The 27,654-nt window shown below is 31.4% G+C and overlaps 1 protein-coding gene across 2 annotated transcripts in view; it reads right to left on the reverse strand.

Annotated features, from left to right (window-relative positions):
- Nucleotides 1–27,080, reverse strand: part of LOC129002456 (beta-1-syntrophin) — an 80,450-nt gene extending 53,370 nt beyond the window's left edge. For both annotated transcript variants that reach the window (XM_054430278.1, XM_054430276.1), the window contains exon 1: nucleotides 25,972–27,080. In XM_054430278.1, the coding sequence (XP_054286253.1) occupies nucleotides 25,972–26,455 (484 nt within the window). In that variant the 5' untranslated portion in view covers nucleotides 26,456–27,080. The remainder of the gene's footprint in view (nucleotides 1–25,971) is intronic.
- Nucleotides 27,081–27,654: the final 574 nt, after the last annotated feature.

The following is a 27,654-nucleotide window of genomic DNA, read 5'->3' on the forward strand; positions in this document are numbered from 1 at the left end:
TAGTTATGTGATATAAATATTTTAAATGTTTCTTTGCTTCCATTAAAGAAGGAGGAAACCTCGTAAGTATTAATTGTTTACATGCCCTTTTAAAACGAATAACCCCATTAAAAATGTTAATAAAAGATTATTTTATCAAACATCAACATCAAAATAGTTACTTTTGTTTTAATATTAAAATATATAAGTATTATTTTTAGTGTCAATTATTTAAAATTGCTTATTTTACAACAATAGTAAGGAAAAGAATTATTTTAAAATGAAATTGTGTTGTAACATTAAGCACACATCACATTTACAAAAGGAAAATAAAAATTTTGTATCGTGGGAGGCACAATTTAATCTCACAACATGTAAATAAGTAAGTATATACTCATAAAAGCACGTGGAGGTATTGAACAGGTTCTCAAAACCTAAAATAGTATTTATCCAAACCTAAAATTAGCGTTCTCAGTGAATAATCTAAAATATCTTATTTGAGATAAAGGCTGATGTAATTCCATGAACCTGTTCATTAAATGAACCCACACATCCTTTATTTCTGAGATGTGAAATCTTTTATTTTCGTTATGTTACTGCAATTTGTCAGCGCCAACGTTGCTTTGAATATGTCAAGAGCATCGATGTATAATGGTCAAGAGTTGTAAACTATTTATAGATTGTTGGTTCAATCTGATAGTTTTAAATATTTTTAAAACAGCAAAATATTATAATTTCAGCTATTTTCAGACACCTACATTTTTATTTGAGTTTTCTGTGGCTGTATAATTAAGGGGCCTCAGCGCAAAACTAATTTTAGTTTAAATGATTCAAGTTGTTGCGTTGCATTGTTTAGTATTGTCTACGGCGGATTCTCTGGTATTAGAAGTAGTTAACTTAATAATTTTTGTGCATGAAAATAAATACACAATTTTTGTTGTACATTTATTGCTACACATTAAATATTTTTTGTATGATAAATATTGTATTTATTGTGGAGACTAAAAAATTTTCAGAGTTGACTCAATAGCCATTTTATATGCCGTGAGTTTTTGAATGATTTTGTTATATATATAGTTAGAACAATCATCCACACAGAAATAATTTTTTTTCAAAAGGATTTTGCCAAAGGCATTGCATTGTCTATGGTGTAAATTATCACTTTAATCTGCTTTGGATTGTTAATTCCACTTCATCGATCAAATTTTTATTAAAATGTAGAATTAAGTTAGACTTATAAAAAAGATATTCGAGAGAACCATGCACACATGGCACATTTTAATAACCTACTGTTCAAATTTAATTTTAAAAAATCATCGCATTAAATTAACATTTTTGTTTGAGACAGTCAGACAATAGGAATAAATAAATAAATTACAATTCTAGTTTAAAACTGTTATAAATTAAGTTGGTCGGTGGACCTTTGAAAGCAACCTTTAGAAGCTCTAAAAAAACCTGTCTTTGCAGAGATATTATTCCAGACATTGTAGAAGTGTTACCTTTTTAATTACCATCTGCTTCTGCGCTATATCATTGGCTTTAAAATGACAACGTAAAGATAAGTTAAACAGGATGTCGCAGAGAAAACTCTTTTTGCATTAAGTACAAAGATTAATCTCTGCCACACAGCTGATTTAACTAGATCTAAGAGAATTTGGTGATACAGTACTAATATTGATTTAGTTTAATTTTTTTTACATTGTGGTTTCTCGTCCACTTGGTGAACAATACATACGTTAAACCAACCTATTTATTTTGCTAATTCCAAATAGAACAAATCCAATCAATAATTTTTTGTTAAGTCGTAATATATATTTTTGTAATTATCTTATTTTGTTGTAATGTATTTTTTTACAATTTCAAGTAAACTTCATTATTTGGTTAACTTGTTTGCGAGCCCAGGTTACGCTACTGTACTACGGTATTCAATAAACGGTCCAAAATAATCCAAACCAACCGCTAGAGATCAGGGAGCTAAACACATAGTTCCGTAATTAACAAACAGACCACTACTGGTTAGCTAGATCGTAGAGGTTGGGGCTGAATGAATCTGTTACGACCTACATCAACCCGTCAATGAGACAGACCACTTCATCCTAGGGATGGTAGTAACATTGTTTATGACCGATAATAAATTGCCCCATAAACGTTTTATTTCCCAAGATATAGCTTTTTGTTGGCAGTGTACTTTATCACACAATAGGCCTACTGATCTTCAAATAAACTATATTTTCATAAATCCTATGGTATTGTAGGCCTATTGATGTTTTATAGACATGATTAATTTTAAAAGCAAATCTCTATTTTCACCTGATTTGATTTTCACTAAAATATTTCAAAAAAAAAATAGATTAGTTCTCTGGAAAATAAGATATAATGAGTAATTAGGTTTGCTGCTACAGGGAAGGTAAAGTGTTTTTGGTAAAATTTCATTATATCATCATGAAATGAAAATGTTTTACAAATGTTATCAAAATATAAATTTAGATTTTTGAAATTTTCACCTTAACCTTGTACAGTATTTGTGTGTATATTATATAGGATTATTTGAACAGACAGTGTTTTTGACCTCGAAGGACTTCAAGAAAAGTAAATTGTTCCCGGGCTAGGTCTTTCTCGAGATCTAGAGTAGTTTAGCTTATTCCCTAAATAGGAAATTTACTAAAAAAGTATTGTTAAATAGTGCAGTATTTTTAATAAGTTTACACTAAACTACAGGTGACAAAAAGTTGTCTTCTAGATGTAAGACTAACGACTTTTAGTGAAGCAGTACTACATCACCAGTTTTAAACATGTATTTTTGTTTTTTAATCATATTCCTTGACTAGTATCTTTGACTATTAATACAACAACCAAGTATACTGCTCAAGAAAATGTAAAGCAATACTGTATTGAATTAATAAGTCGAGACATTCAAAATTAACAGAAGGCATTTAGGAATTCATTTTGAATCAAGTCGACAGAAAAAATGTTGTATTATTGTTTTGTTTTTAAACAAGCCAGTGATTATTTTAATGTATTTAAATGAGTTTAAAATGGGGTTACAAGAAAAAATGTATTGTTAATTATTTTCAGCTACATAAAATAAACACGATTTCATATTTTACAACAAAATTCTCAAATCAAAACATAAATAAACCACTTATTTAACAATTACAACCTCAAGAACTCCTACACAAGAGAGAGGTTATTGCCCCAAAGTTTGAGATAAAATGAAAAGCATGTCTTTAAAATTACTTTTATACCCCATCCAACTCCCGAAAGTCATATTTTTCACACCCTCTTTCCCCACTTATTACCATCCCTTGCAAACTTGAGGGGTGTTAGACAATATATATTACAGCTACACCAACCCCTCTCTTATTTCCAATAACTTTCGTACCACAATTTCCCTTTTTACTTTCTCCCCCTATACCATAATATATGGAGAAAGTATTGTTTTCGTCAAAATTTTCGAGTTTGGGTTTTGAGTGTTTATATTCGTTTTGGGTCCCCCTGGACCCAAAAAGGTGGTTTTCGAAGTGATGTCTGTGTGTGTGTCTGTGTGTCTGGATGTGTACAGAGCTAGAGACTACACCTGTGGTCCGATTGCGATGAAATTTGGTATGTAGGTCCTAATCCATAGTATCTCCAGGCGTTTTTTTCATTTTTTTGAAATTTTGATTTTTAATGGGGATTTTCTCATACAAACCCATAAAAAACAAGAAAATCGGATTTTCTAAAAAATGGCCCAAAACGATTTTGATAAAAATTTAGTATGTTGTAGCCCTTTAAATTCTGAATAAAATGGTACAAATCCCATTTCTGTAAAAATTACGGTTCAAAAGTTATGGTAAATTATGTTATTTTCCCATTAAAAACCCCATAAAATAACAAAAAATAGGATTTTAGACAAAAATCCGGTTTTGATTTAACATTGTATGTTATGGTCCTTACAATTTTGATAGGTTTTTCATTTTTTAGAAATTTTATTTTTAATAGGGATTTTCCAATAAAACCCCATAAAATAACGGAAAAATAGGATTTTCCCAAAAATGGCCGGAACGATTTTGATAAAAATTTAGTATGTTATAGTCCTTTAAATTCTGAAGAAAATTGTACAAATCCCATTTCCGTATATTTACTCTCACCGCTTAGGTACACATGATAAAGGTTGTTGACAAACTTATGGGAGCAAGTATGTGTCAGAATGCTGATACCGTTTATTTTCTCATCTATTAAAATTTATCTGAATTATATACGAAAATAGCTTCTTTATCACTATGTTTCCCATATTATGCGCTGAGTTTACCATTAGCTCCACAACATATATGAGAAGATTAATTGAACGTAAAAAGGAGAATGAACACAATTTTGTATTTTTTAATAATTAAACTTTTAAAAGAGATGAAATGCAAGTTTCCAAACTATAGGCAACGGGTGCTAGTGAGGAGTTCCATTGATTGGAGTTGTAAATTTAACAGTTGAAAAACAATTACCTTATGTTATCTATCCAACTTGTAAGAATTGGAGATGAGAGTTTGTTGAAAAAAAGTACATGAAAGTCAAAAAGGGGAGGTTTGTCATAAGCTGATATTATTGTCGTTGCTGTGTTGTATTGTGTATTGTGTGTATTGTGTTGTCGTTATTGTGTTGCTGGTATTAAGTCGTTGTATGTTTACATTTTTCATTTATATATACATTTGCATTATTATAGTTGTTAAACAAATATAATAGAATATTAAAATTATTTAGAAGTTGTGTGAGCATCAAATATGTTGTAAAAATTGTTGTAAAGAAACTGATTATTACTCAGGACTTAATGACAATTAATTAGTGGAATATTTCTTTCCAAAGCATGGGTTTCTAGGCATATTTGTGATCTTACGTTGTATGATCTTAGCCAAGAGGAATCTTGCAAACTCAGCTAGTACAAGGAAGACTGTGCAAACTACAGATAGCCGGGTGCTACTTTCAAATTCATTGCTACAAAGTTAGTAACCCCCATCCAGATAAGGAAATTCCGTTAGCCTTCCTTGTGAGAATATAGCATCACACGATACAGTTTAATTTATAGTTAGGGTACATTTTATTTAATTTTTTTGACCAAGATTTTAACAGAATGCTGAATTTTCTGATATACAACAACCGACTTTCAAGGAAAACAACCAAAATAAAAATATTTTAATTATTTGTAAATAGTGTAAAATATTGAGTAGGTACAAAGTATACACAAAAACACGAAGTAAAAAGAACACAAAGTAGCCTGTTTGCGTTACATGACCTTATTTCACTTACTCCAGTTTGTATTTTGGTTACATCTTTCTTTTAACATTATGATTCTTTTAGCCTCTATGATAAGGAATAATTGCAGTTAATTTTGATAGACATGATTAACCTTAAAACAAGAGCAAAAAAAATAACTTAAAAGATTTGAATGGATGTAAGATTTAATGCTTTTTACATGCCTACTTATAAACTACTTAAGTATGTACTTAGTATGTACTATAAAAGAATTTTTGGACCTAGAATAAAATTAAAACCTTTTAATTTTAAATCTTAAGGGCTCTTGGTTGTTGATTTTAATTATTTATTTTATAGTTTAGTCTACATTTTAAAAAGATTTTTTGTTTGAAGAAAATTATTAGTGCTAACTAGATAGGTAGGTAGTGGTAGATAGTTATAGATAAATATATTTTTTAACTTATAATAAAACTTAGTTGTTTTTGCTGTTTCAACTGTAAATATAAAATTCATAGGATAAAAATTGTTTTATTAATAGAAACAGGCTAACTAAAAGAAATGTTGAAACTTCAACAGAATTTTCTATTATTTCTGTTACAAAACGTAAAATAACTATTCAGTAAAAGTAAAAAATCCCATCATCATACATTATTCAACTAATCAAAATAGTTCCTGTGACATAAGGAAAATATGTTAAGAACTGTAATAAATATATCGCATTGAAAAATGAATGGTCTACTCATGCATGAGAAGGAGCAGCAAGGGAAATGTCGTTGAGTGAATAAAGTGAACTCGTTGAGCAAATGAGTCCAATTGAAGCTGACATTCTACGGTTTCTCCCCCATTAGCTGAGTTAACAACTCTGTATCTTCTTGAAACTCAACATAATCACTTTCCAATAACCTCCCCGCCTAGGTTAACCACCTTCAAGTATCTTACGAAATACACTACCAAGAAACTTGGCTCGTCTTAACTTATACTTTATTATTATCAGTATTTGCTTTATTTATTATTTTATTTTTATAATTATTTTATTTATCATTTTATTAATAATTTATAAATTTATTATTTTATATTTTATTGTTTAATTTATTTTTAATTTATTATTTATTATATTTATTATTTTATTTATTTATTAGGCCTATTTTATTTTTATTTATTAATTTTTTATATTTTATTTTATTTTTTATTTATTTATTTATTATTTGCTTTATTTATTTGCTTTATTGTTATCAGTTGGGGAAATGTTTTTTAAAATGCAGTTTTAAACCACTTTAATACTTTAATACTTTCTTATTAAATGGCTATGAACTATAGGCTAAATAATTATTGAAGATGTTAAATATTTATCAGACGTTAATGTTAATTTAGCGAGAAGCTCAATTTTGTTGCCTAAGAAATTTGCTTTCATTTTCTTCATGTTTATTTTACATCAGCTATAATATACAAGTACTTAGCAACAGACAATACAAAATCGTTATTTGATCATTGCAGCATTGAATTTGGGTAATGAATCAATTGAATTGTTACCCGTTCATGTTTGTTAGGTCTGTTTTAAACAAACCTGGAATTATTTCCCCCCTTTCAAAGTGATCATTTATTTATCTTTCATAAACTAAACAAATTTTGTAACAGGATTCCTAGTGAGTGGAGATAAAATTGATAACATGCGGTATCAAATATCAAATTTCCCTAAGTAGGCATACAAATATTTTAAACTGAACCCATACATTGGAATAAAATTAACATTTCAATAGGCTGAAGCAACTTAAACTTGTTTACGTGTGGAGAATAAATGGTTGTAGCGATCATCATAACAATTATTTGAAATATTTGTATAGTGAATACAACGGTGTATAAAGCATTTTTTTACATATTACACAACTACTTTCTAACAAGTGGGCCTATTATTGTTGACTACTTTTAAATTACAAACAGTTTCCACACCACACACACAAATACATTGGCGCAAACATTCTCGCAGTAGATTGTTTGCATGATTCAGCCCAGAGTGTCACTTCGGTTATGGAAACACAATAAAAGGCGCAACAGGGTGTGAAATACAGGCTTTGTCAAGCGTACCAAACATAACTCACCGAATAATAGCCACACAGTGTACCTACAGGAAACCACATCGAATACTTGACAAACCTATTCATGATTAATAAAACATTGCGTGGAAGAACTTGAGTGATGGTATGAAAATTAGTAGAATGTTACAAAACGGATGAATAGAAAAAGTGTTTGGTTTGTTAATTCTACAGCCTATATTCATTAATTTTCAATTGAATGTATAGTTGATTTTTTCACGGTATAAATGAATTACAAATTTAAAAAAAAATAGCAAAACCTATGATTTAAATTTAAACTAAACCAATCATTGTACATTTTTTACTAAATTTTTTTAACTTTAGAGGTGAAATGCAGTTATCAAGATATGGTAAAGGCTAAGAGTTTAATGATGTAACTTATCCAAATTCTTTAAAAGGAGAATTTAAAATTAGAGGTAACAATGCAGTAATCAAGTTAAGGTAAAGGTTAATAAGTACAAATTTAGAACACCTTTGAGAATTTAATGTGCCCAAAATCTTTAAAAGGGGAATTTATAATTAATCACTCAACTAAAAGATGAAAAGGGGTTGCAGTACTATTTTCCATCATTAAGATACAAATTTTATTTAGTTTTACTCATATTTAAACTAAAATAAAAACCAGAAGTATTTACAAATTGTTTGAGTAGCAAATAATTAAAACCTTTTTTATAGTAATGAATAATGAAAAATACCAGGAATTTGGACAGTTGAAAAATTGTCATCAAATGTTTTAAATAAAGACGCAGAGAAATACGAGTATATCTTATTTCAATCTTGCCTCAATTCACAACTAAAGCCTGTCATAATTCTGTATATGACAAGGGAAATTTCGTATCAATTACATTTTAACAGATTGTTCTTGTACACATTGGAGAAGTGTAAATGTAACACTAGAGGAATATAAGTTATTTGAATCAGTCTTGTCTCAATTTCACAGTCATAACGACCACATTTATTCAAGGGAAATGTGGTGGCAATAACATTTTTAACCGCTTGTACTTTTGCAATGGAGAAGTGAATGTAAGTGATAAATACTCGCAGTTTACGAGGGGGCTCTTGTCTCAGCTGGTAGCTTGAATGGACCATTTTCAGGGTCCCCTCCCCCCCTTCCCTTCCCTGCACACTGGGGAAACCGCCGTAATATGTTTCTGTTCAAGGGAAATTTTAACAAAGCAGTATGCTGGTGTTGAGTTGACATTTGACATTTTTTTAGATCCTGGTTCATACCGTAGTTGAATTTGTACATTTTACTACACCAATATAGACTTCTTGATACAATTTAAATATTTTTTCACAAACGAGTTTGTATTTTCAAAAAATATTCTACGATTAAAACTTGTTGTTATAAAGATGGAAATGGAGATCTGGCAACTAAACATTCAAATAACTATTTTGTATGGATAGAAAATCCTAGTAACAAAAGTGTTTTACATTTATCAGAGAAATATAATTTATGAGTTATAATTGTACCTGTGTTTATCACCAACCGTATTACTTTTAAAAAATTGCAATATCACCTAATGTTTATTCACAACTGCTCTAGTCATGTATAACAAGTAAGAGCGGTTATAACTCTTTTGTGGGTAGGTACTATATTTATGTATATTATACACAGCGGATATTGCAGAGTTCTCCAAACCTATACCATAATAATATAGGTATATTTTAACAGGCTTGCCTAAAATCATAATTTGGTCTTTAAAAAGAACAGCAGTATCTAAACAACTACATCACATTAACACCTTCTTTTCAACCATGCCTAATCTGTCAGAGACCTTAATCAAACACTAAAACATTTCAAAAACAAAGAGCGTGGGTCAAAGTAAAGAGCGGGACTATTTGCTCAAACAAACCGTGCAGGACTAACGTACACTTGTAACCATTTGTGCAGCATTGATGCCTTCCCACTCCCGCATTTGTTACAATATTGGTTATACATAACTCTTTTCCTCAAACTGGTTCCCATTGTTTGAATTCCCAACTTTTATTAAATAGCAAAGATTAATTGATGGGGTGGCTGTCTGCAGTTTTCAGAGGATTATGGTATTATTTCCGGTCCACCGAGCACTTGTTTCTACATCGGTTTTTCTGATAAATATTTTACCAGCGTGGATTTTTACAGATTGATTATTCGCTCCTAGAGGATTATTGCTGTTGTTTTCTAATTTTTTTATATTGTAGGCTACAGCTTTGAAAATTGTTGTTACTATAACGTAGTAAAATGATTAATAGGATAATTCATTTAAAAAATCTATTTGCAGTTTATGATTGAAAACATTGGTTAAAACAGGTAGGCCTAGCCTAGTTATTTTATTTACTGGGGCTGCTACAAATCTTGGTAACTTAATAGCCTAAATAATTGTATGCGGTTTTATGCGACAAGCAAGCTGATTGTTTCAGTTGAATTTTGTTAAAATTATAATTTTTGTCACTAGCTTGGGAGTTTAAACTGTTACAGCAAAGTTTTTAAATTTAATAAACAAACACATGTAGGCTACAATTTTTATATAATTTTAAATAATTTTAGTTCAAAAATAAAAGAACACTATGACATTAATAAGGCTATGTTAGGCCTATTAAAAAATTTAATTTTTAGTTGTGTGAAAATCAGTAACAAAATATTTTTTACGATTTTTGTTTCACAAAAGGCAAAAGATTGGCCATAAAATATAAGGTTGTGTTATTAAATGGACTGAATTCTATAAAAAAATTACTTCTGAACTTAATTCCATCTCGATTAACCCTTTGATATAAAATATCTGTGTCCATTACAAGATAGACTAAAAATATATTTTTTGTGAAGAGCATTTACTCTATAGATTTTTGTGAAGAGCATTTACTCTATAGATTTTTGTGAAGAGCATTTACTCTATAGATTTTTGTGAAGAGCATTTACTCTATAGATTTTTGCAAATGTTATGTTAACCGCTATGCCTCTTAAATAATTTTCTTTTAACAAAGAGAGCAAAAGTAGTAAAAGCCCCGTTTGATTGATGATATCTGAATGACATGTGACAGAAATATAGCAAGTCTTGCCCTCTTTATGTCACCAACATCTTCCTTTTAAAATATAACAAAATTTAGCCCCAATAGTGCTTTATTGATCTAGACACATTTAAAGTTTATTTTTTCTAATATTTTCTAAATCTATCTATTTATATTTTAGAATAAGGAAATCAAAATAACTGGACAAATTCAACTACTAAAAAGTCTACAAACAATAGTAAAATATTTCCTTTAATGGAAATTTAAGGCGAAATGGTCTGCAGGTTTGCTGCGACGATGGTGTTATTTTAATATTTAAAAAGGCTGACGAAGCAGAGAATCGTGCAAAGCATTAAACAAATTACACATCAAAGGTAGGGAAAAGTAGCAAGTATATTCAGCTCACTTTCGAATTAACGTTTTGTTGAGCTGACTTTGATCATAACAGAGTGCATAGCTCGAGAAAGAACTGATTATTGCTTTATTGTCACAAAAATAAGAAAGAAATAATGTTGTTTTGAACTTTCTATTTCCAATTTTAGACGATACGAAGACAATGAGAAAGGATTATTAAATCAAATAGTGCTGTATTTTGATACCCTGTACAGTATCACTATAAAACAAATCCCGGTACAACAATTTCAACTCAAACTACCTGTTATTGAAACCAGAATAATATTAAATAGTAGGCTTATATGCAGTTTGTGTTTTCCTTACATTTTGACCTAACTACTATTTTTTTAGAGAAGACATAATATATTGTTTTGTTGCTACAAATTGACCCGTATTAAAACTGTTTTGGAAAAACGTATGCTTACTGTGGTTCAAAACAGTTTTAAGCTTTTAAGAGTAGTTAGGCAATGTTAGGATTGAAGCATAAAATATGTTTAAGTCTAAATAATACCCCCGCCGCAGCAAACCTGCAGACTAAGCGAATTTCCATTTGACTGATTGGATTTACACTGAAATGTCTTCTTAAAAATATAACATTTATTCCCGATTTAAATAGAATTAGTTTAACAAGTACTTAGGTTTGCTGCATCAGGGAGGGTAAAACTGTTTTTTTTTTTTTGTAAAATGTTAATAGTTAGTAAGAAATAAAAACATTTTCCAAATTTGATCAAAATATGTTCATAAACAAGCAAACTACAACAGTTTACTTATTCTCCATAAGGATAACATGGGAATTTTAAATTTACAATTTTTCGGAATTTTCTCTGTAACCATTAGGCGCATAATAACGCTTCAATATACTAAATTATTTGTTTTTTTAAGCTCTACAAAATGGTTTGGAAATAAATTGCTAAATTTTATGTTTTTTGGGTCAAAAATGGGAAAAACCTATTTTTACCCCATAAAACCCCCCGTAAACACCCGTTCCCATGGTCCGATCATGCTGGATCGCGAACTCGTTCGAATAAACGTAGGTTTACACGTTTGTACCAAATTTCATCAAAATCGGATCATTTTTGCTCGAGTTATCGTGCTGACGGACACACACATATATATATATATATTAAATATTTAAGTAAATAAGTACAACTGAGCACCCTGAATATATATATCTATATAAATAAAATTAGAGTTTTGTCTGTACATTGCTCAGAATTATATACTTTTAGGTTATTTTTACGTTTTATACATTAAAGAAGCAGAAACGAGTCTTATCTAAATTTCTGTCTGTCTGTCTGTCCCTTTGTCTGTAACACTCAAGATGGCATTTTACGCAATCTTCTCCGTGAAAACCAGAGTACATATCAAGATCCAAGCCATTTTAATGTATTCACTGGATTGACGAGAGTGTCTTTAGTGATTTAAATATAGCCTCACTACTTTGTAAATAAAATTACGGACGTTCAAAATTGCAGTTTTGTGCGATTTTTGTCAAATTTTCGTTCAATTTTTATCACATAATCGTCTATGAAATAACGAACAGCTGTTCGGATCAAGATTATTTTTTCCAGCTGTCAATGACATGTTTACAAATGTTGTTTACAAATACCGCAACTATTTCGAATCACGTTTTGAAAGCAAATCCCAACCAAGTGAGATTAAAAACGTTTTTCTTACATAACGGATTTAATTAATCGCAAGTGCAATAATATAGTCTAATAGTGTAACCGTAAATGAAATTAAATAACTAGACATCGTCCAAATCGGAACCAGAAATTCTTTGAGTATAAAATGTTTCTTGAGTTTTGACAACCAGAAAGAAGAAGACCTTGAATCAGTGTTGTATAGGGCTGTGACACTGAAATGATCGTCGCCAATAGCTTACAAAAAAGGTTTCCACTCATTGACGACGCATTAAGATGATCGGCATTAAATGGCGATTGTGTAAAGTGTAAAGTAAAAAATCACAACTGCAGTGGGTGATTGTAAAAGAGGTTTAACAGAGGAGGTGCTAAACTCGCTTTTCCAATGTGTCACTTTCTGTTTCTACTCACCGTGTGATGCAATCGCTGGACCATACAGCCAATAGGCCCATAGCTCATATCTTGGGTACGTAAGCCTACATATTTATTCATAACAACCTTTTTGACGACGATCCTTGATACCGGTACTTTTCCATAGAATACATGGCCTACCTACTTAAAAAATAAAATTACAAATGACCAAACCCCCAACATTGTGTGATTTTCGTCACATTTCCTTCTAATGTTAATAGATATACTAATCATTGTTTAGAGAATGCGTAATCTATTAAATAACAAAAAGTTGTTTGGGTAAGGTTGCTTCTTTTTCAAACTGACACCGATAAGTTTACGCTATAACTTTTTACGAGAAAATCCAAAAGCAAGAGATCAATAACCTCGGGACTAGAAATTAATGTATTTAATTGGTCCGATTTACTGTAATTCTTAGGTAGGTTCTTACGTAGGTACTGGTTCTTTTCCTTAGAACCGGTAGTTTACAAATTAGATATCGTTGGTGTTGCACCTTATTTATTAGAGCCGTCCGTATTCAATTTAAGTGATGTCTTAACTCTGTATAAGTTTTGCTTTTTCTGCCTGGATTCCAAATCTTAGCTTACCCGGTATGCTAAGAAAATGATAACCTATTTGAGTAAAACATTTGTTGGGCAAACCATCATGAATTGTTTACGCCTTTATATTGTTTATGTATCAATAGTTCGTGGCCTTTGTTGGATTGTTGTATTGTGTTGTTTTGTTGTATGTTGGTGACGCATTAATGTCCTTATTTCTCAGTGTTTCACGGAATGGACAAGAGCACCTTTGATACTGAAAATGTCAACCGGAATAAAGTGTTAAATGGTGAGGTTGAGGTAGTACTTTAAATACGTTTAAGTTAACCGATGTGGAAAGTAACTTTCAATTATAGGCCTACTTTAGGGCTACGCTTCATGGATCTACAAAACATTTTTAAGTTTAATCATTGGACATATGGACCAACACGATCCGGGTGACATTTAATTGCGAAGCATTTATTTTGGCTTGAACTGTCAGATACTGTATTTGCGAAGGTTTATATATATTAGTTTTGCCAGCATATCTGCAAATATGCAAACTAATTGCTGTTCTTAATCTTAATATAAGAAGGTTTCAACTGACTACTATAAGATCCCTGTGCGTAGAACGGGCACACAGCTAGTAAATATATAAATATATATATATATATATATATATGAATTTGAACGGATGGTGTTTTTGGCCTCTAGGGACCTTAAAACGAAAAAAAAAATCGGTCCCGCGTCCAGGTCTTACCATGAGTACTACGGTAATAGCTTATTCCCTATATGGGAAATTCGCTAAAAACTAAAAATTTTTTCTCTGAATCTGTTAGACAACCCAAACAAAACCTTTTTCTCAGCAAAAATGAGTGATTTTTCAATGTGTTGTCTTCTCTGTGATTTCTCAGATTTGTCACATTCTATCAAGGATGTCTGTTAACAGTTCTAGGCAGTATAAAAACATAAGAAAAAATGGCAATCAATAAATTTAATTCTGTCATATTATGGCAAACAATTATAAACATTACTGTGTGTGAATAAGTTTTAAAAAACTTTCTAAGACTGCATTTCTTTTTAATTTTCTTACATTTTCATCTCATATCAAAAAGTTAAACAAATTAATCTATTGGTGTAAGAAACTAAATGAAAATTATATGTTTGTACAAGTAACCAAATCAATGTGCAGCATTTTGCTCAAAACATTGCCAATTTCCAAAAAAGAACCAATGCAAACATATGTGTTGTTTCATATGACCAACCTACAGCACAAAGACCACTTTGGAAGGGTCTTTCACATGATCAGTTTTTGGTGGTTCTTCAGAGCGAAATTTTAGAAGCAATGTCTCAGCTTGAGGAGCAGGCTTTACTACCAAAAGAGCCCATAGAAGATGGTACACACCTACGAGCAGTGGAAAAGCGGAGTACCGGACTAGAAGAGCAGCAACCCACTAGCCTGAGCCAGGTTTCACAGCCTCTAACAGCCTCTATTTGCATCTCGAACTCAACACCTGAGCCAACCACATCCTCACCGGCAACAGTGGTAGAGACTACTGCTGCTTCAGTAGCTTCTCAACAACAAAAAAACTCTTTAGCAAGTCTGACATTAATTGTGAAATAGCTGTAAGAAATAATTTGATATGGCCAGATTGTAAACAAAATGAAAATATTCTATGGTTAATGCACTTGAATATTGAAGGAGGTTTTATAAGCAAAAAAAATGATTTGGAAATTATCTTGGAAAATTCAAATATTTCTGTGCTTTGCTTGAATGAACATTGGATTGAAAAGAAAAATATGTTAGTATTAAATAGCATTCCTAACTACAATCTGGCTCATTTTTATTGTAGGGATGCAGGTACTCATGGCGGTTCCTGTATTTTATTAAAATATAATTTAGAATATATTGTAAGAGATGACTTATGTGTCCTAAACAAAGATTCAGTTTTTGAAGCCTCATGTATCGAAATTGTAACTCTGAATGTTATCGTAATCTCAATTTACAGAACTCCATATTTAGAAAATTTCAAATCTTTTTTATATAAGATGGAAAGTTTACTTAAAATGTTGTGTAAATCTTCAAAAACAAAAAATATATTTATAGCAGGCGATTTTAACGTAGATGTATTAGAAGATTGTAGCCTTCCCAAACAAAGGTTAGACTTTATGTCCTTGTTAAAACAGTACGGTTTCATACTCAATTTTTCTTCTCCTACAAGAATCACCAAATCTACAAAGTCTTGCATTGACAATGTTTTAACACATAAAATGAAGTCACAAAACTCAGTTTTAACAATGAATGTGGAGTTAGGTCTTTCTGACCATAGGGCAATACTTATAAATATTTTTAGTAATTCTGATAACAGTAACAAACAAAACAAAAATTTCAAAAGTAAAAAACGGCTATTCTCTGAGAACAATATTAACAAGTTTGTAGGTAAATTGAGAGTGACCACATGGAATGTAAATGCCAAAAACTGCTTTGATGAAAACTGTGTAAATTTTTTCCAAAATTTTCAAAACATATTTGAGGAGGCTTTCCCTCTCAAGTTTTACAATAACAAAGTTCGAAATAAAAAAAAGCCATGGGTTACCAAAGGTATAAGAATATCTAGCTTAAGGAAACGAGAGTTGAGTCAACTAGCTAAAACATCTAATGATGTTGATTTTATTAATTATGTTAAAAAGTATAAGGTCATTTTCAAGCAAATATGTAATAGATCAAAAAAATTGTGTAATGCTAAATTCATTAGAGAATCTGAAAACAAGAGTAAGGCTGCTTGGTCCGTAATCAAATCTGAACTGGGTCTGGTTAAGGCAGATTATGATTTCCCCGACATTAAGGTAAACAATAAAACACTCAGCAATGCTAACGATATTGCAGAATTTTTCAATTCTAAATTTGTTAATATCTCTAAAGAAATTGGGTTATCTCCTTCTGAATGTGAGGCATTAAGGCTTACACAAAATTCGATTACAGATTCTCAAAATCAAAAGTTTGATTTTCAAACAATAAATAAGACAGATGTAATAAAAGTTATTAAATCTTTCAGTAATAAAAGATCAGCAGGCTGGGATGAAATTCCTCTTGACATTATAAAAACTGTTTCCAATTCTATAGCTGAACCTCTTTCAATTATCATAAATCAATCTTTTCAAACCAATATTTTCCCAAATCATTTAAAATTTGCAGAGCTTAAACCTCTTTTTAAAAAGGGAGAAAAACATAACCCAGACAATTACAGGCCAATTTCACTCCTGCCTACATTCTCCAAGGTGTTTGAGAAGATTGCTTGTAACCAAATCACAAATTTTATGGAAGCTTTTAATATATTTTCTGAAAAACAGTTCGGTTTTAGAAAAGGCCTTGGCACAATGAATGCTTTAGCTGAGTTCATCGATGAGGTGGCATGGGCCTTGGATGGGTCGCAGAGCACAATGGGTGTGTTCTGTGACTTGTCCAAGGCATTTGATTGTGTTAACCACAACCTTCTTCTAAAGAAATTAGCATTTTATAAATTTTCAACTAAATCAATATCTTGGCTTGGATCCTACTTAAATGCTCGCTTCCAAAGGACAAAAATAACTAAAAATAATCAAGAAATAAAATCTAATTGGGAGGAAATTACAGTCGGGGTGCCTCAAGGGTCCATTCTAGGGCCACTTCTGTTTCTTATATACATAAATGATTTACCTAAAAATGTTTCCAATAGTCTTATTCTGTATGCAGATGACACTACTGCAGTTGTCAAATCAAAAAATTATGAGGAATTAGTTGTCAAAGTTACTGAGTGTCTTGATGAGCTAGGGAACTGGTTTGATAAAAATGGATTGAAAATGAATCAAGATAAAACTCAATTGGTTAGATTTTTTACACCCCAGAATAGACAAAATGTAAATGCTTTCACACAGCTTTCAACTGATGAAAATGTTAAATTTTTAGGCCTGTACATTGACAAGCATTTGGCGTGGGATAGGTGTGTTGAATATGTTTTGGGCAAACTCAACTCTGCTTGTTTCCAAATTTTATGTTTAAGGAATACAATAGACTTAAAAACTTCAGTGATGATGTATTACGCTTATTTTTACTCCATACTTCAATATGGTATTGAATTTTGGGGCTACTCAACAGATATAAATAGAATTTTCAAAGTCCAAAAAAGGTTTTTGCGAATCATAACTTTTTCACCATGGAAAGCTTCATGTAAACCAATTTATAAACAGTTAAATATAATGACAGTTCCAAATTTGATTATTTATAAAACCTTGCTAACTGTACAATCCAACTACCCTCAATTTTGCAGCGGAAACTTTGAGCATTCGTATAATACGAGATTCAAAAATAATTTTCAGTATCCTAGACACAATCTCAAACTTGTTGAAAAAACACCTTCCTACATGGGGAAAAATTTTTTTAATAAATTGGACCCAAAATTAAAAATATTAATAAATACTAATTCTTTTAAAAGCAGCCTTGCCAACTTTTTACTAGGTAAAACTTATTACAGCATTAATGAATTTTTAATGGACAGCTCGATTCTGTAATAATTTTCATCTTTAACTTTCGACTTAATCTCCTTTTATTGTAATTTATTTCTATTCTAAGACATTGTTTATAATTATTATATTAATCTTTAATTTCTAGCTATTCATATTTATATTTACTTTTTAATGTTATTATTACATAATTTGACAATGTCACCTGTTTTTTAGCTATGCTATAATTGTAAATGTTATGTGACAATAAAGAGATATTTATTTATTTATTTATTTATTTATTTAGTAAAATACACTGCCAATAAAGCAAAAATAAGTTTTATCAATTTGCATATTTAAAAACATTATTTGTAGATATTAGTCTAGACACCTATTTATTATCAATATTTTTACCTTTTTGGTAGCCTAAGGAAGTACGTGTGTGACCATGGTCGTAAAACTGTATATAGGCTACATATGTGTTTCATAAACTGTACGGTTATGTTAATATTTTTTATAAATTATGACAACCACTTCTGTGGGCAATGTTGAGACCTGTGACAGCGACTGAAGATGCATTGTAATTAATGTGAAACGCGTCTCGCAGGAGATAAGAATTTTGGACACCTTAGGCTACCAAAAAGGTAAAAATATTGATAAAAAAATAAGTTCTCGCCCAGTTCTCCAATAATTAAAACGTGATTTTCAAGCTAAATATAATATTTGGCTTTAAATCTAAAAACAGAAAAGGATGTAATTGGATAATCTTTGATAGATCAAAATTAATCAAAGGAATGAGTCTAAATATTTATCAACTACCTTTTTGTAGTAAAAGAAAATCTATAAAACAACTTTTATTTCACTTCAGATAAGGCTGTTGTATGTATTCTACAATAATACAATCTGAAGCGAAAACACTAAAGAGGTCTGACGCCCATAGCTGACTTTCAATGCATTTTAATTGCACTATTTCAGCATTACTGTCGACCAACTGCTACTTTCGCTTGTATCCCAAGTCTCCACAGGTGTTAATGTTTGACAAATAAATATAAAGGTATACTTTTGCGTTTTACACCTGCTACATTATTTTGACGCATGTAAAAATACTAATAATGTACTAATAGAATAAAATAATAATAATAAAAAAAAATAATAAAATTAAAATGTAGGCCCTAACTAATAAAATACTAAAATTCTACATTATTTTTTTATGTAACCCACATTTTTTTTATATTTTGACACAGAAAAAGAATTTAAATAACTAAATGAAAATTGAGTGAACAGAGGAAAATACGTTAATTTATGTAATAAGATTAATCAAAATACCATTAAGGTTATTCACAAAATAGAAGAATTTATTAAATGCCAATGGTTTATTAACATTTGTCACCATTATTTTTTTAAGATAACAAGGTGCATTATTTTGAATTTACATTTGACAAGAGTGTGCTATAGTAATTGTTCCCTTACATTAATGGAGGCAGTTACAATAAAAGTAACTGTAAGAGCCATTAAAAACATGTTTTTATAAATAAGCTTATTAAATAAACCCTATATAAATCAACATAATATGGAAAATGTTATGTTATGTAGATTACTGTATGTATTTGAGGAATTTGGGTGTAGGTACGGTACCGGTACTTAAAATATAAAATTTAATAATAAATTTATACATAATTTGCATCACCGGTATACGTGTTTAAATTTTTTTTTATTTGAACAACTAAAATAAAATATGAACAATAAACACATTCCAATGCTATTTACTGGGGAAAACTAAATAAAAACTTGTGTGTGGCGTCTATCTGAATAGTCATTTAAATACATGGGTAGTAATGAAAAATGGGTTATTACTTGTATAAATACCCAGGTGTTTTACATCTATTAATTTATGAATTTTATTTATAGTTTGATTTCTTATTATTAAGATCTTTGACACCAACCAATCAAAGTTTAGGCTTTTTGCACTGAAAGGTTCAACGAGAAAACTGCATTACAGCTGTGACATTATACAGAGCAGAAATAAGACATCTTTGTGCCATTGTTCTGGTCCACCCGCATCGTCACTCACAAGCAAAGTTAACGTCTAACTCTCTCCGACAGCATGGCTATTCAGACTAGTTCCGACTTCTGACTTTATGTCTAATTACAGTTCACGCTGGTAAGTCCAACTGTGACAATTTACGTTTCGGATTTCTCGTTTGTTCATGTTTATTGGTTGTACTTTTTTAAGAGTGCTGAATACCTTTTGTTAATGACATTTAAAAATGGTACGTACAATATAGGAGCATTTTTAGATAGGTATTGCGTAAAAATTATTATTTTTAAACCTCCCCCTAACCCGATGTAATGCGACGGTAGTGCTAGGATTTAAAACCCTCCAATGATTATGTAACACTACGTATACCCCCCCCCCCCCCCTCTTAACTTGCATTCTTCTACCAAACATGAACACAGTGGAACGAGAGGTGACTTTGCCGTGTTCTAGTGTTACAGTTTCGTATCATCCAAAAATATCATCGTCTATTGTAAAAACTGCTACAGTAATTTTAACTTGATTGAATTTAAAATACCCCCGCCGCAGCAAACCTGTAGACTAAGCGAATTTCCATTCACCTGATTAGATTTTCTATTAAATCTGTTTAAATAACATTAGGTTAAGCAAGTACCTAGGTTTGCTGCTACAAGGAGGGTAATAAAGTGTGTTTTTTAGTAAAATATGAATAACTTAGCTTAGTTTAAAAAAATAAATTTGCCAAGTTTGATCCCCAGTACGACATGGCGGTCATTTTTAATGTTCATCAGCCTGAGAGAAACTTTTAATGAGGTTAAATTGTAAGATGTATTTTCAAATTACCGCCATGTCGTACTGGGTTGAGATAGAGACCTCTAGTTTTCGCTGATATTCTTCTTTAATAAAGGCCTTTAAAATGAGGTGTCACTCGATGGGGCTTTACATTTAAAATTTTGGAGCTATTCCCAAAATACCCCATTTTGGGGTCACGGGAAAAATTGAGATACCGTCCAAAAAGTGCAGTTTTATTTTTTATGAAGGTATGTGGAGTTTAGTTTTCCTGGTGTCACCCATTAAAAAGTTAACTAGGGGTATCCACACATTTGCCCAACCCTGTATATCCATTAACAAGCAAGCTATGACATTTAACTTTTTCTCCATAAGAATAACATGGGAATTTTTAATTTAAAATTTGTTGAATTTTTTCCGTAACCAATAATCGTACAAAAACACTTCAATATACTACATCATTTGTTTCTTTAAGCTCTTTAAAAAGGTGTAAAGAGAAATTGGAAGAAGAGGAAATCTTATGTTTTGAGGGTCAAAAATGAGAAAACTCAATTTTTACCAATGATACTAACAAGTACTTTGGGCACAGCCAAAAGAGCTATGACCTGCCCAACAGAGTAAGGATGAGCATTGATAACTTATGTTTTCGAAACATCAATGTTTTTCTAATTATGTTTGAAGTTTTTTACAGCAATGGTAGGTTACTGATGTTTTTGAGGGATAAATGTTTTGTTGAACATCGATGTTTAAGGCCAACCATCAAACTATAAACTATAACTATAAACCGTAATACTTTAACCCCTTCCACAACAACTTAAACAGAATAATTCATCCACTTTCAAGAAAAAAACTCACAGACTGGCTGCTAGAAAGAGCCTTCTACACCAAAAAAGAATTCATCTCAAGACCTTAAAATATGAAATTTTTAGCTGTAACCAACCTGTAAATATGACGCTCTAACATTCTCAACGAATATGTTAATAAGGAATATTGTCTATCGTCTAAACTATTGATGTTTTTCTGTAAACTGAATTGTTGCAGTTTGCTTCTTTGGATACCATTTTGAACATATTTGGCAAATTTATTTATTTTATCCTATGAAAATATTTGAGTTAAAATCTGATCAGACGAATAAAAATTCACTGGTGGTGCGGCAGAAAAATTTAATATGCATTCAAACAATAAATTTTTTCAAGATAAAAAATCAATGCTCTATAAAAAGAAAGTAATGAATTGACAAGCAGCAAGTCGTTGTATGACTGAGGTGCTACCAACAGTTATCAGGTGGGAAAGTTTAAAACTGTAACTAATATCAAAGTAATAGACAGCAGACAGCTGATATAGGCACCGCTAGGATCATCCACAGAATAATATTGTAAAACTCTTTATAGTAAAAATCATTAAGGTGTCCAATAACTTAGAAAAGATTAGTTAGTATCCACTGGTGTGATTTTTAGTCTCTCGTCTTTCTTATAGGGGAAGCTGGGGTATTAAGAGAATGGGGTAGCCTACTTAAGAAAAAATATATAAAAAAACTAAGTTAAGTGTAGGCATAATAAAAACGCATAAAAATTGTTTTTAATTGTTAGGAAGTTAAGACTATCAAATAAAGTTGTAATTTGTACTCCAATGTATATGTTTCATCAACAGAAAAGGTAAAAAAAGGCTTACCCTACATCTGATTTAGTAGTTTGAATTCGGTAAGCCTCTCAAATATATATATTTTTCATCGGTAAAGAGTTGTTTCAAACATAAAGTACCTTAAATAATAATTGGCGCCAAGCATTCAACAGAAATACTTGGTATGTGTTTGAAAATGTGCAATGGAATACGAGGCAACACTAAACTATAGACAACACAAATTACTAAAAATATATTGAATGTGCAGAGAGTGTATACACTGCAAAGCATTAAAATGGAAAGATGAGCCTGGGATGTTGTTCGGCTGGAAAATTTTCTTTGCTTGTATTAGAAGAGCCGATATGAAAGAACTACCAATACCAAGGAGAAATTTGTCGCGGCATTTTCAGTTTCAAGATTTTTTTTTTGTAGGATGTTTTAGTCGAAGATAATATATTGTGTTGTGTTAGATGTTTTCATTTAGTTTTTAATTGTAATTGAATTGCTGTAAAACTTTTAATTGTTACATTATTTTTAATCTAGGCCTATGCAATAAAATAATGATAATAACTTAATTTTGCGATCATTGGCAAAGCCATCAGCCTACGGATAATTATTTGCAAAACCGTAACAGAACTAAAGACATAGAATAAAAAAAAGATTTAGTACATGAAAATTAGGAAATTTTTAAGTATCCAGTCGTGTCACCTGTTTTGATTTAGATTGTAATACTGATTTCTTATACTGTACCTATGATGGTTAGGCCTACCATTGCAGCCAAAGCCGCAGGTATAAGCTAGTTATTAATATTATTTTGCTATTGTATTAATGTGTGTTAGTGGAGTGGATATGTAGCCAAGAAAACATTAAAATACTATTATAATGTGGGCAAAAGTGATCCTTAAGCTGAACTTTGAGTGTCATACAAAGTATCCGTTTTTGTATCAATATAAACTCCTAGGCTAATGAAAAAATGTAAATTAAGAAGCTACATTTTTTTTTTGTTACCGGTACACTGTTTCTTTTCTATTCATGTCCTAAGGTGAAAAAACAAACTAAACTGTAGCTTATTTACCATTCAAGAAATCCTAATTTGTGTAATTTTTCGCACAAATATCGACAGCAAAATATTCAATTTTTATTAAACATTGAGGGGTGAGATTGGACGATAAATTGAGCTGGGATGCACAAATAAAAAAACTGGAGGGGTCTATGGCTCGAGGGGTCTTTGTACTTCGAAGAATAAGAACCTTCGGAAACCTGGCTCTCTCTAAACTTGTGTATTTTGGCCTAATAGAACAGCACATTTTGTATTCAATCATTCTATGGGGAGCTGTTAAGAAGAATATTGACCAGATCTTTGTTTGGCAGAATATGGCAGTAAGAGCAATCTTGGGCATGCCGCCTCGGACCAGCTGCAAAAATGTTTATAAAGAACTTGGCTTTCTCACAGTCCCTTCACTTTATATCTATGAATCAGTTTGCTATATAAAATCACAGAACATTAAACCAACTTTTACAAATCACACTTACAACACACGAACAAAGGGCACACATGCAGTCCAACATAAACTCACAAAATTGGAACACAAACCAGATTACATGGGAATGAAATTGTACCAGGCCCTACCGAAAAAATTACTTGAAATTCAGAGCTTAACAAAATTCAAATCAGAATTAAAAAAATATCTAGTAGAGTTAAGTAGACAGTTACCTAGACGGTGACAAAAATTAGTATTAAGCTGGTTATTCTTTGTATTAACCCTGACCTGTCCAATTCCTTAAGGCAAAGGACTACGGACGGAGAGATCATGTATCATGTATGTATGTATGTATTTAAAAATATTTTGTTTTATTTCTCTTGATTCCCAACAAACTTCACTTTTAAATAAGAAAATCACCGCCTCATCTCTCATATGAACCACTTATAGCACGATTTTTTTCATTCTTTTACTCCTATTAAATTTAGAGATACAAATTAGTGGTTCTCTTCATTTTTTTTCTTTTATTTTATTAACACGTGGGAGGGTTTTTTCATTCGTAGATTCTGGAATCAACTACTGGATTTTCATGATTCTTCTGTTGAAGAAAGATCATTTTGAGAGGAAGGGAATGTTGCTAAAACTTTAATTTTGGGTTTCTGTTTTTCATAAATCAAATTTTAATTTTTTTTAAAGTCTAGCAGCTATTGCTAACATTTTAAGCTGGTTTCAATGCAATATTATTTAGTTTAACGGACAGATGGTTTACTTTCTGCAAACCGTCACTGAATTTTTTACGTTTTAAGTTGTTAAGAAAATTTTGATCAATGTCCTACGCACATATTTTTGATCAGAACTATTATTATCAGAATTATATATTAAGATTTGAACTCATGTTTGGGAATCGATTCTTCAGCCATCTAATGTTAGATTGTACAGGATAAGTGGTTTGGAAACGTGTTGATAGTTAGTTCTTCTTTAAGTTTAAATGTCTGTCTGTCGATATACCAAAATGTTGGTTTGAAATAAAAATGTAAACATGTAAAGTGTGCAATATTAGTCTCTAGAAAAACTCTAATGGTCGGAATGGCTGTCAAGAAAACCAAAATCAATTTTATACCGTACATAGCTATCCCGATACCATATGGTTCAGAAACCTAGGTGGGCACACTGACCAGTGAATCTGAATAAAGCTTATTTTGTTTGAGTAACACTGAGAAAAATGTATGATTCAGTTCAAGATAAGTTATAATTCAAATTCTATGATTTTACCCATTCTAGGGATAGGCCTAGTCATAACGGTATTCTTAGGGCTTGTTTTGATTAAGTTACATGCTGTACCCTACAGTACTAATATAAGTTACCGTACTTAGATTTTTTGATACACCTAGGTTAGTTTTAAAAGTTGTTAGTCCTACCGTTACCTAATAATATCAAGTATAAGTTAAATTGATTAGGCCTATACAGTAGGCTAATAAGCTTAATGAGTTAATCCCTCACTAAACACAGTGCTATGTAACCTAATAACAACATGCAAAGTCGGACAGCATAAATTCATGCAGTGTGGCATGCTTACATTCATGCAAAGGACCTCTAAGTTCTTATTAACAAAATAATGTACGGTATAGGCCTACAGTAGACCTAGACAACTCCTTGTTTTTGGTTTGATTTTTGAATGGTTTAAACGGTTCGGTCAACAGTATATGACTGACCCTTGTAAGTGAATGGACCATAATAAAAAAAGGTAAGCCCTAATACAAATAACATAAGTTAAACATGTAGGCTACAAAATGTGTATTACTAACTTACATTTATTCCTTTCAATATAGGTAGCAACTTAGGTAGGCCTACTCAAGTTAGCACTAAGTTTGCTAGGTAGGTAGTTTTGCACAAACGATACCTAATACATTTGTTAAAAGGTCCTACGCTTATTTCATGGATCTCCACTACCAAGCTGTCTGAACGATATGGAATCTACTGTAGGTCTACAGAGTTTACTAGGCCATTGAATATGGGACACAGAATTCTGTGTAAGTCCATGGCACCCTTTAAAAAAATCTAAATTGATAAAAATCTGACAAGATTCATTGTACCGTGCAGGTTTAGCCTGTAACTTAAGTTAAAGGCTAATAAGGTTCTTTGCTTTTTAATATTTAGGCTAAGCTAAAACTGTATAAAGCTTGTATGCTAAAGTGAGCTAGGCATAACTTATCTGCATCTTTAAAAGGCAACTTGGAAAAATTGAATGAAAAAAACAATGGTACCGGTAGCATAGGCCTAAATCCATTGTACCATACCGAAGTTATAGGCTACCGGTACTAAAAATTATCTTATGGGTCTTACCTTCAAGTTCTACAACTTTTCCTGCTCGCTTTAGTGCTTTGACTGCTTCATCATGGGTAGCTTCACGTAAATCTTCACCATTGACCGACAAAATGGCATCGCCAACATACAATTGTTCAGTCTGATCTGCAGCCATTCCTTTAAAGATTTTTGAGATGAGAATGGGCATTTTGTTTTCCTTTCCGCCTTTAATAGAGATACCAAGTCCATTATTATCAGATTTCACAACCCTCACTATTCGTTTTTGGTTAGCAACTGATTCAGGAACATCGGCGCCATCCATTAACCCTCCGTAGGACTCCATTGTGTTGTTGTTATTGTTGTTATTGTTATTAAGAGTTCCATTTAAAGCTGTTGAGTTTTCGTAGCTTTCGTCTAAGCTTATGCTTAGATAATCTTCCTCCAAAGAAACGTATACTCTATACCATTGACCTCGAACTAGTGTCTCCAAGACACCAGAACGACCATAGCTAACAGCAGCCATGTTTAGTTTAAACTTTGTATCGTTAGCAATCGGAATGGAATTAGATATATCAATAAATAATTCTAGAAATTACATGACTTGTCATTGGCCTACATAGGCTAGCTAGATGATTTAATCTTACTGAAGTTGATGAGGCCTTCACTGTCTTTGACCTGTTTGTTATTTTGTACTCTCAGAACAGACGATATTATTATACAGCTTAACATTAAATCAGACAAATAAAACCAGATGTTTCAGTCCCATATCACTTATCTCTTAACCTCAATCAACTAGTAAACCTGTTGCTGGCGTCCGTTTCAGTTACAAAATAAGATACCAATTCTTATCCAAGGATAAAAAGCTTATAGCATGAATAGTCTTAACCTGACAACAAAATAAAAACAATGTAACAGGAAAGGGGACAGTAACTTATCGTAGGTTAACTTGGTCCTATTAACTATGACGTTTAAACTCTTGATTGAGATTGACACTGCGGCAATAGCAATTGTCAAGTCAAGAAGCACTGTGTATCCCAAGTATTGATTTGAAAATAAAGTAATTACTAATATGATAGCTTTACATGTCACGAAGTCACCACAAAAATCCAAACGATCATGTCCACAAACAAACACTTCCAAACGTCACATCGGCCATTTGCAAACTAGCCGAACCGAAACGATACTAAACTAAACCATTGAAGGTGACAGATTTGTTTTCTTCTTCATTTTAAAAGTTAGCCAACGTAACAACAAAAAAACATTAACCAACCTGTTTAAACGAGACATCATCACTTTGGGAGATGTATAATGAATGCTATTGCTTTATTTAACCTGTAATCTGTGGGCCATAGGTTCAAATAAAAGTGTTGGCCCGGACTTCATTCCACCAAGAGCGCTGAAATACTGTGCTTCCGTCCTTGACCCCCATCTTCGATTCTCTTCAACACTCTGATGGCATATTTCATTCCAACCTAAAGCAGGGGTTTGTCATGCCCATATTCAAATCTGGAGATAAAAGAGACCTGAAAAACTACAGGCCTATAGTGATTCAGCCCGCACTAGCTAAGGTGTTTTGAGTCTGTTGTGCGTGATGTGGCAAGTGAGAATCGCTTCCTGGGGCTTGTTCCATAATAAATTGATTACAAGTTGTACGCTGTGCGGTAACTTGTAATTTCCATAAGATTTGCATTGGGTGATCAGCTGATTTACTATTAATATTTT

This window comes from Macrosteles quadrilineatus, unplaced genomic scaffold (assembly GCF_028750875.1).
Source record: "Macrosteles quadrilineatus isolate MER2022 unplaced genomic scaffold, UCM_ALF_1.0 Scaffold_9__3_contigs__length_116548681, whole genome shotgun sequence".
Lineage (NCBI taxonomy): Eukaryota > Metazoa > Arthropoda > Insecta > Hemiptera > Cicadellidae > Macrosteles > Macrosteles quadrilineatus.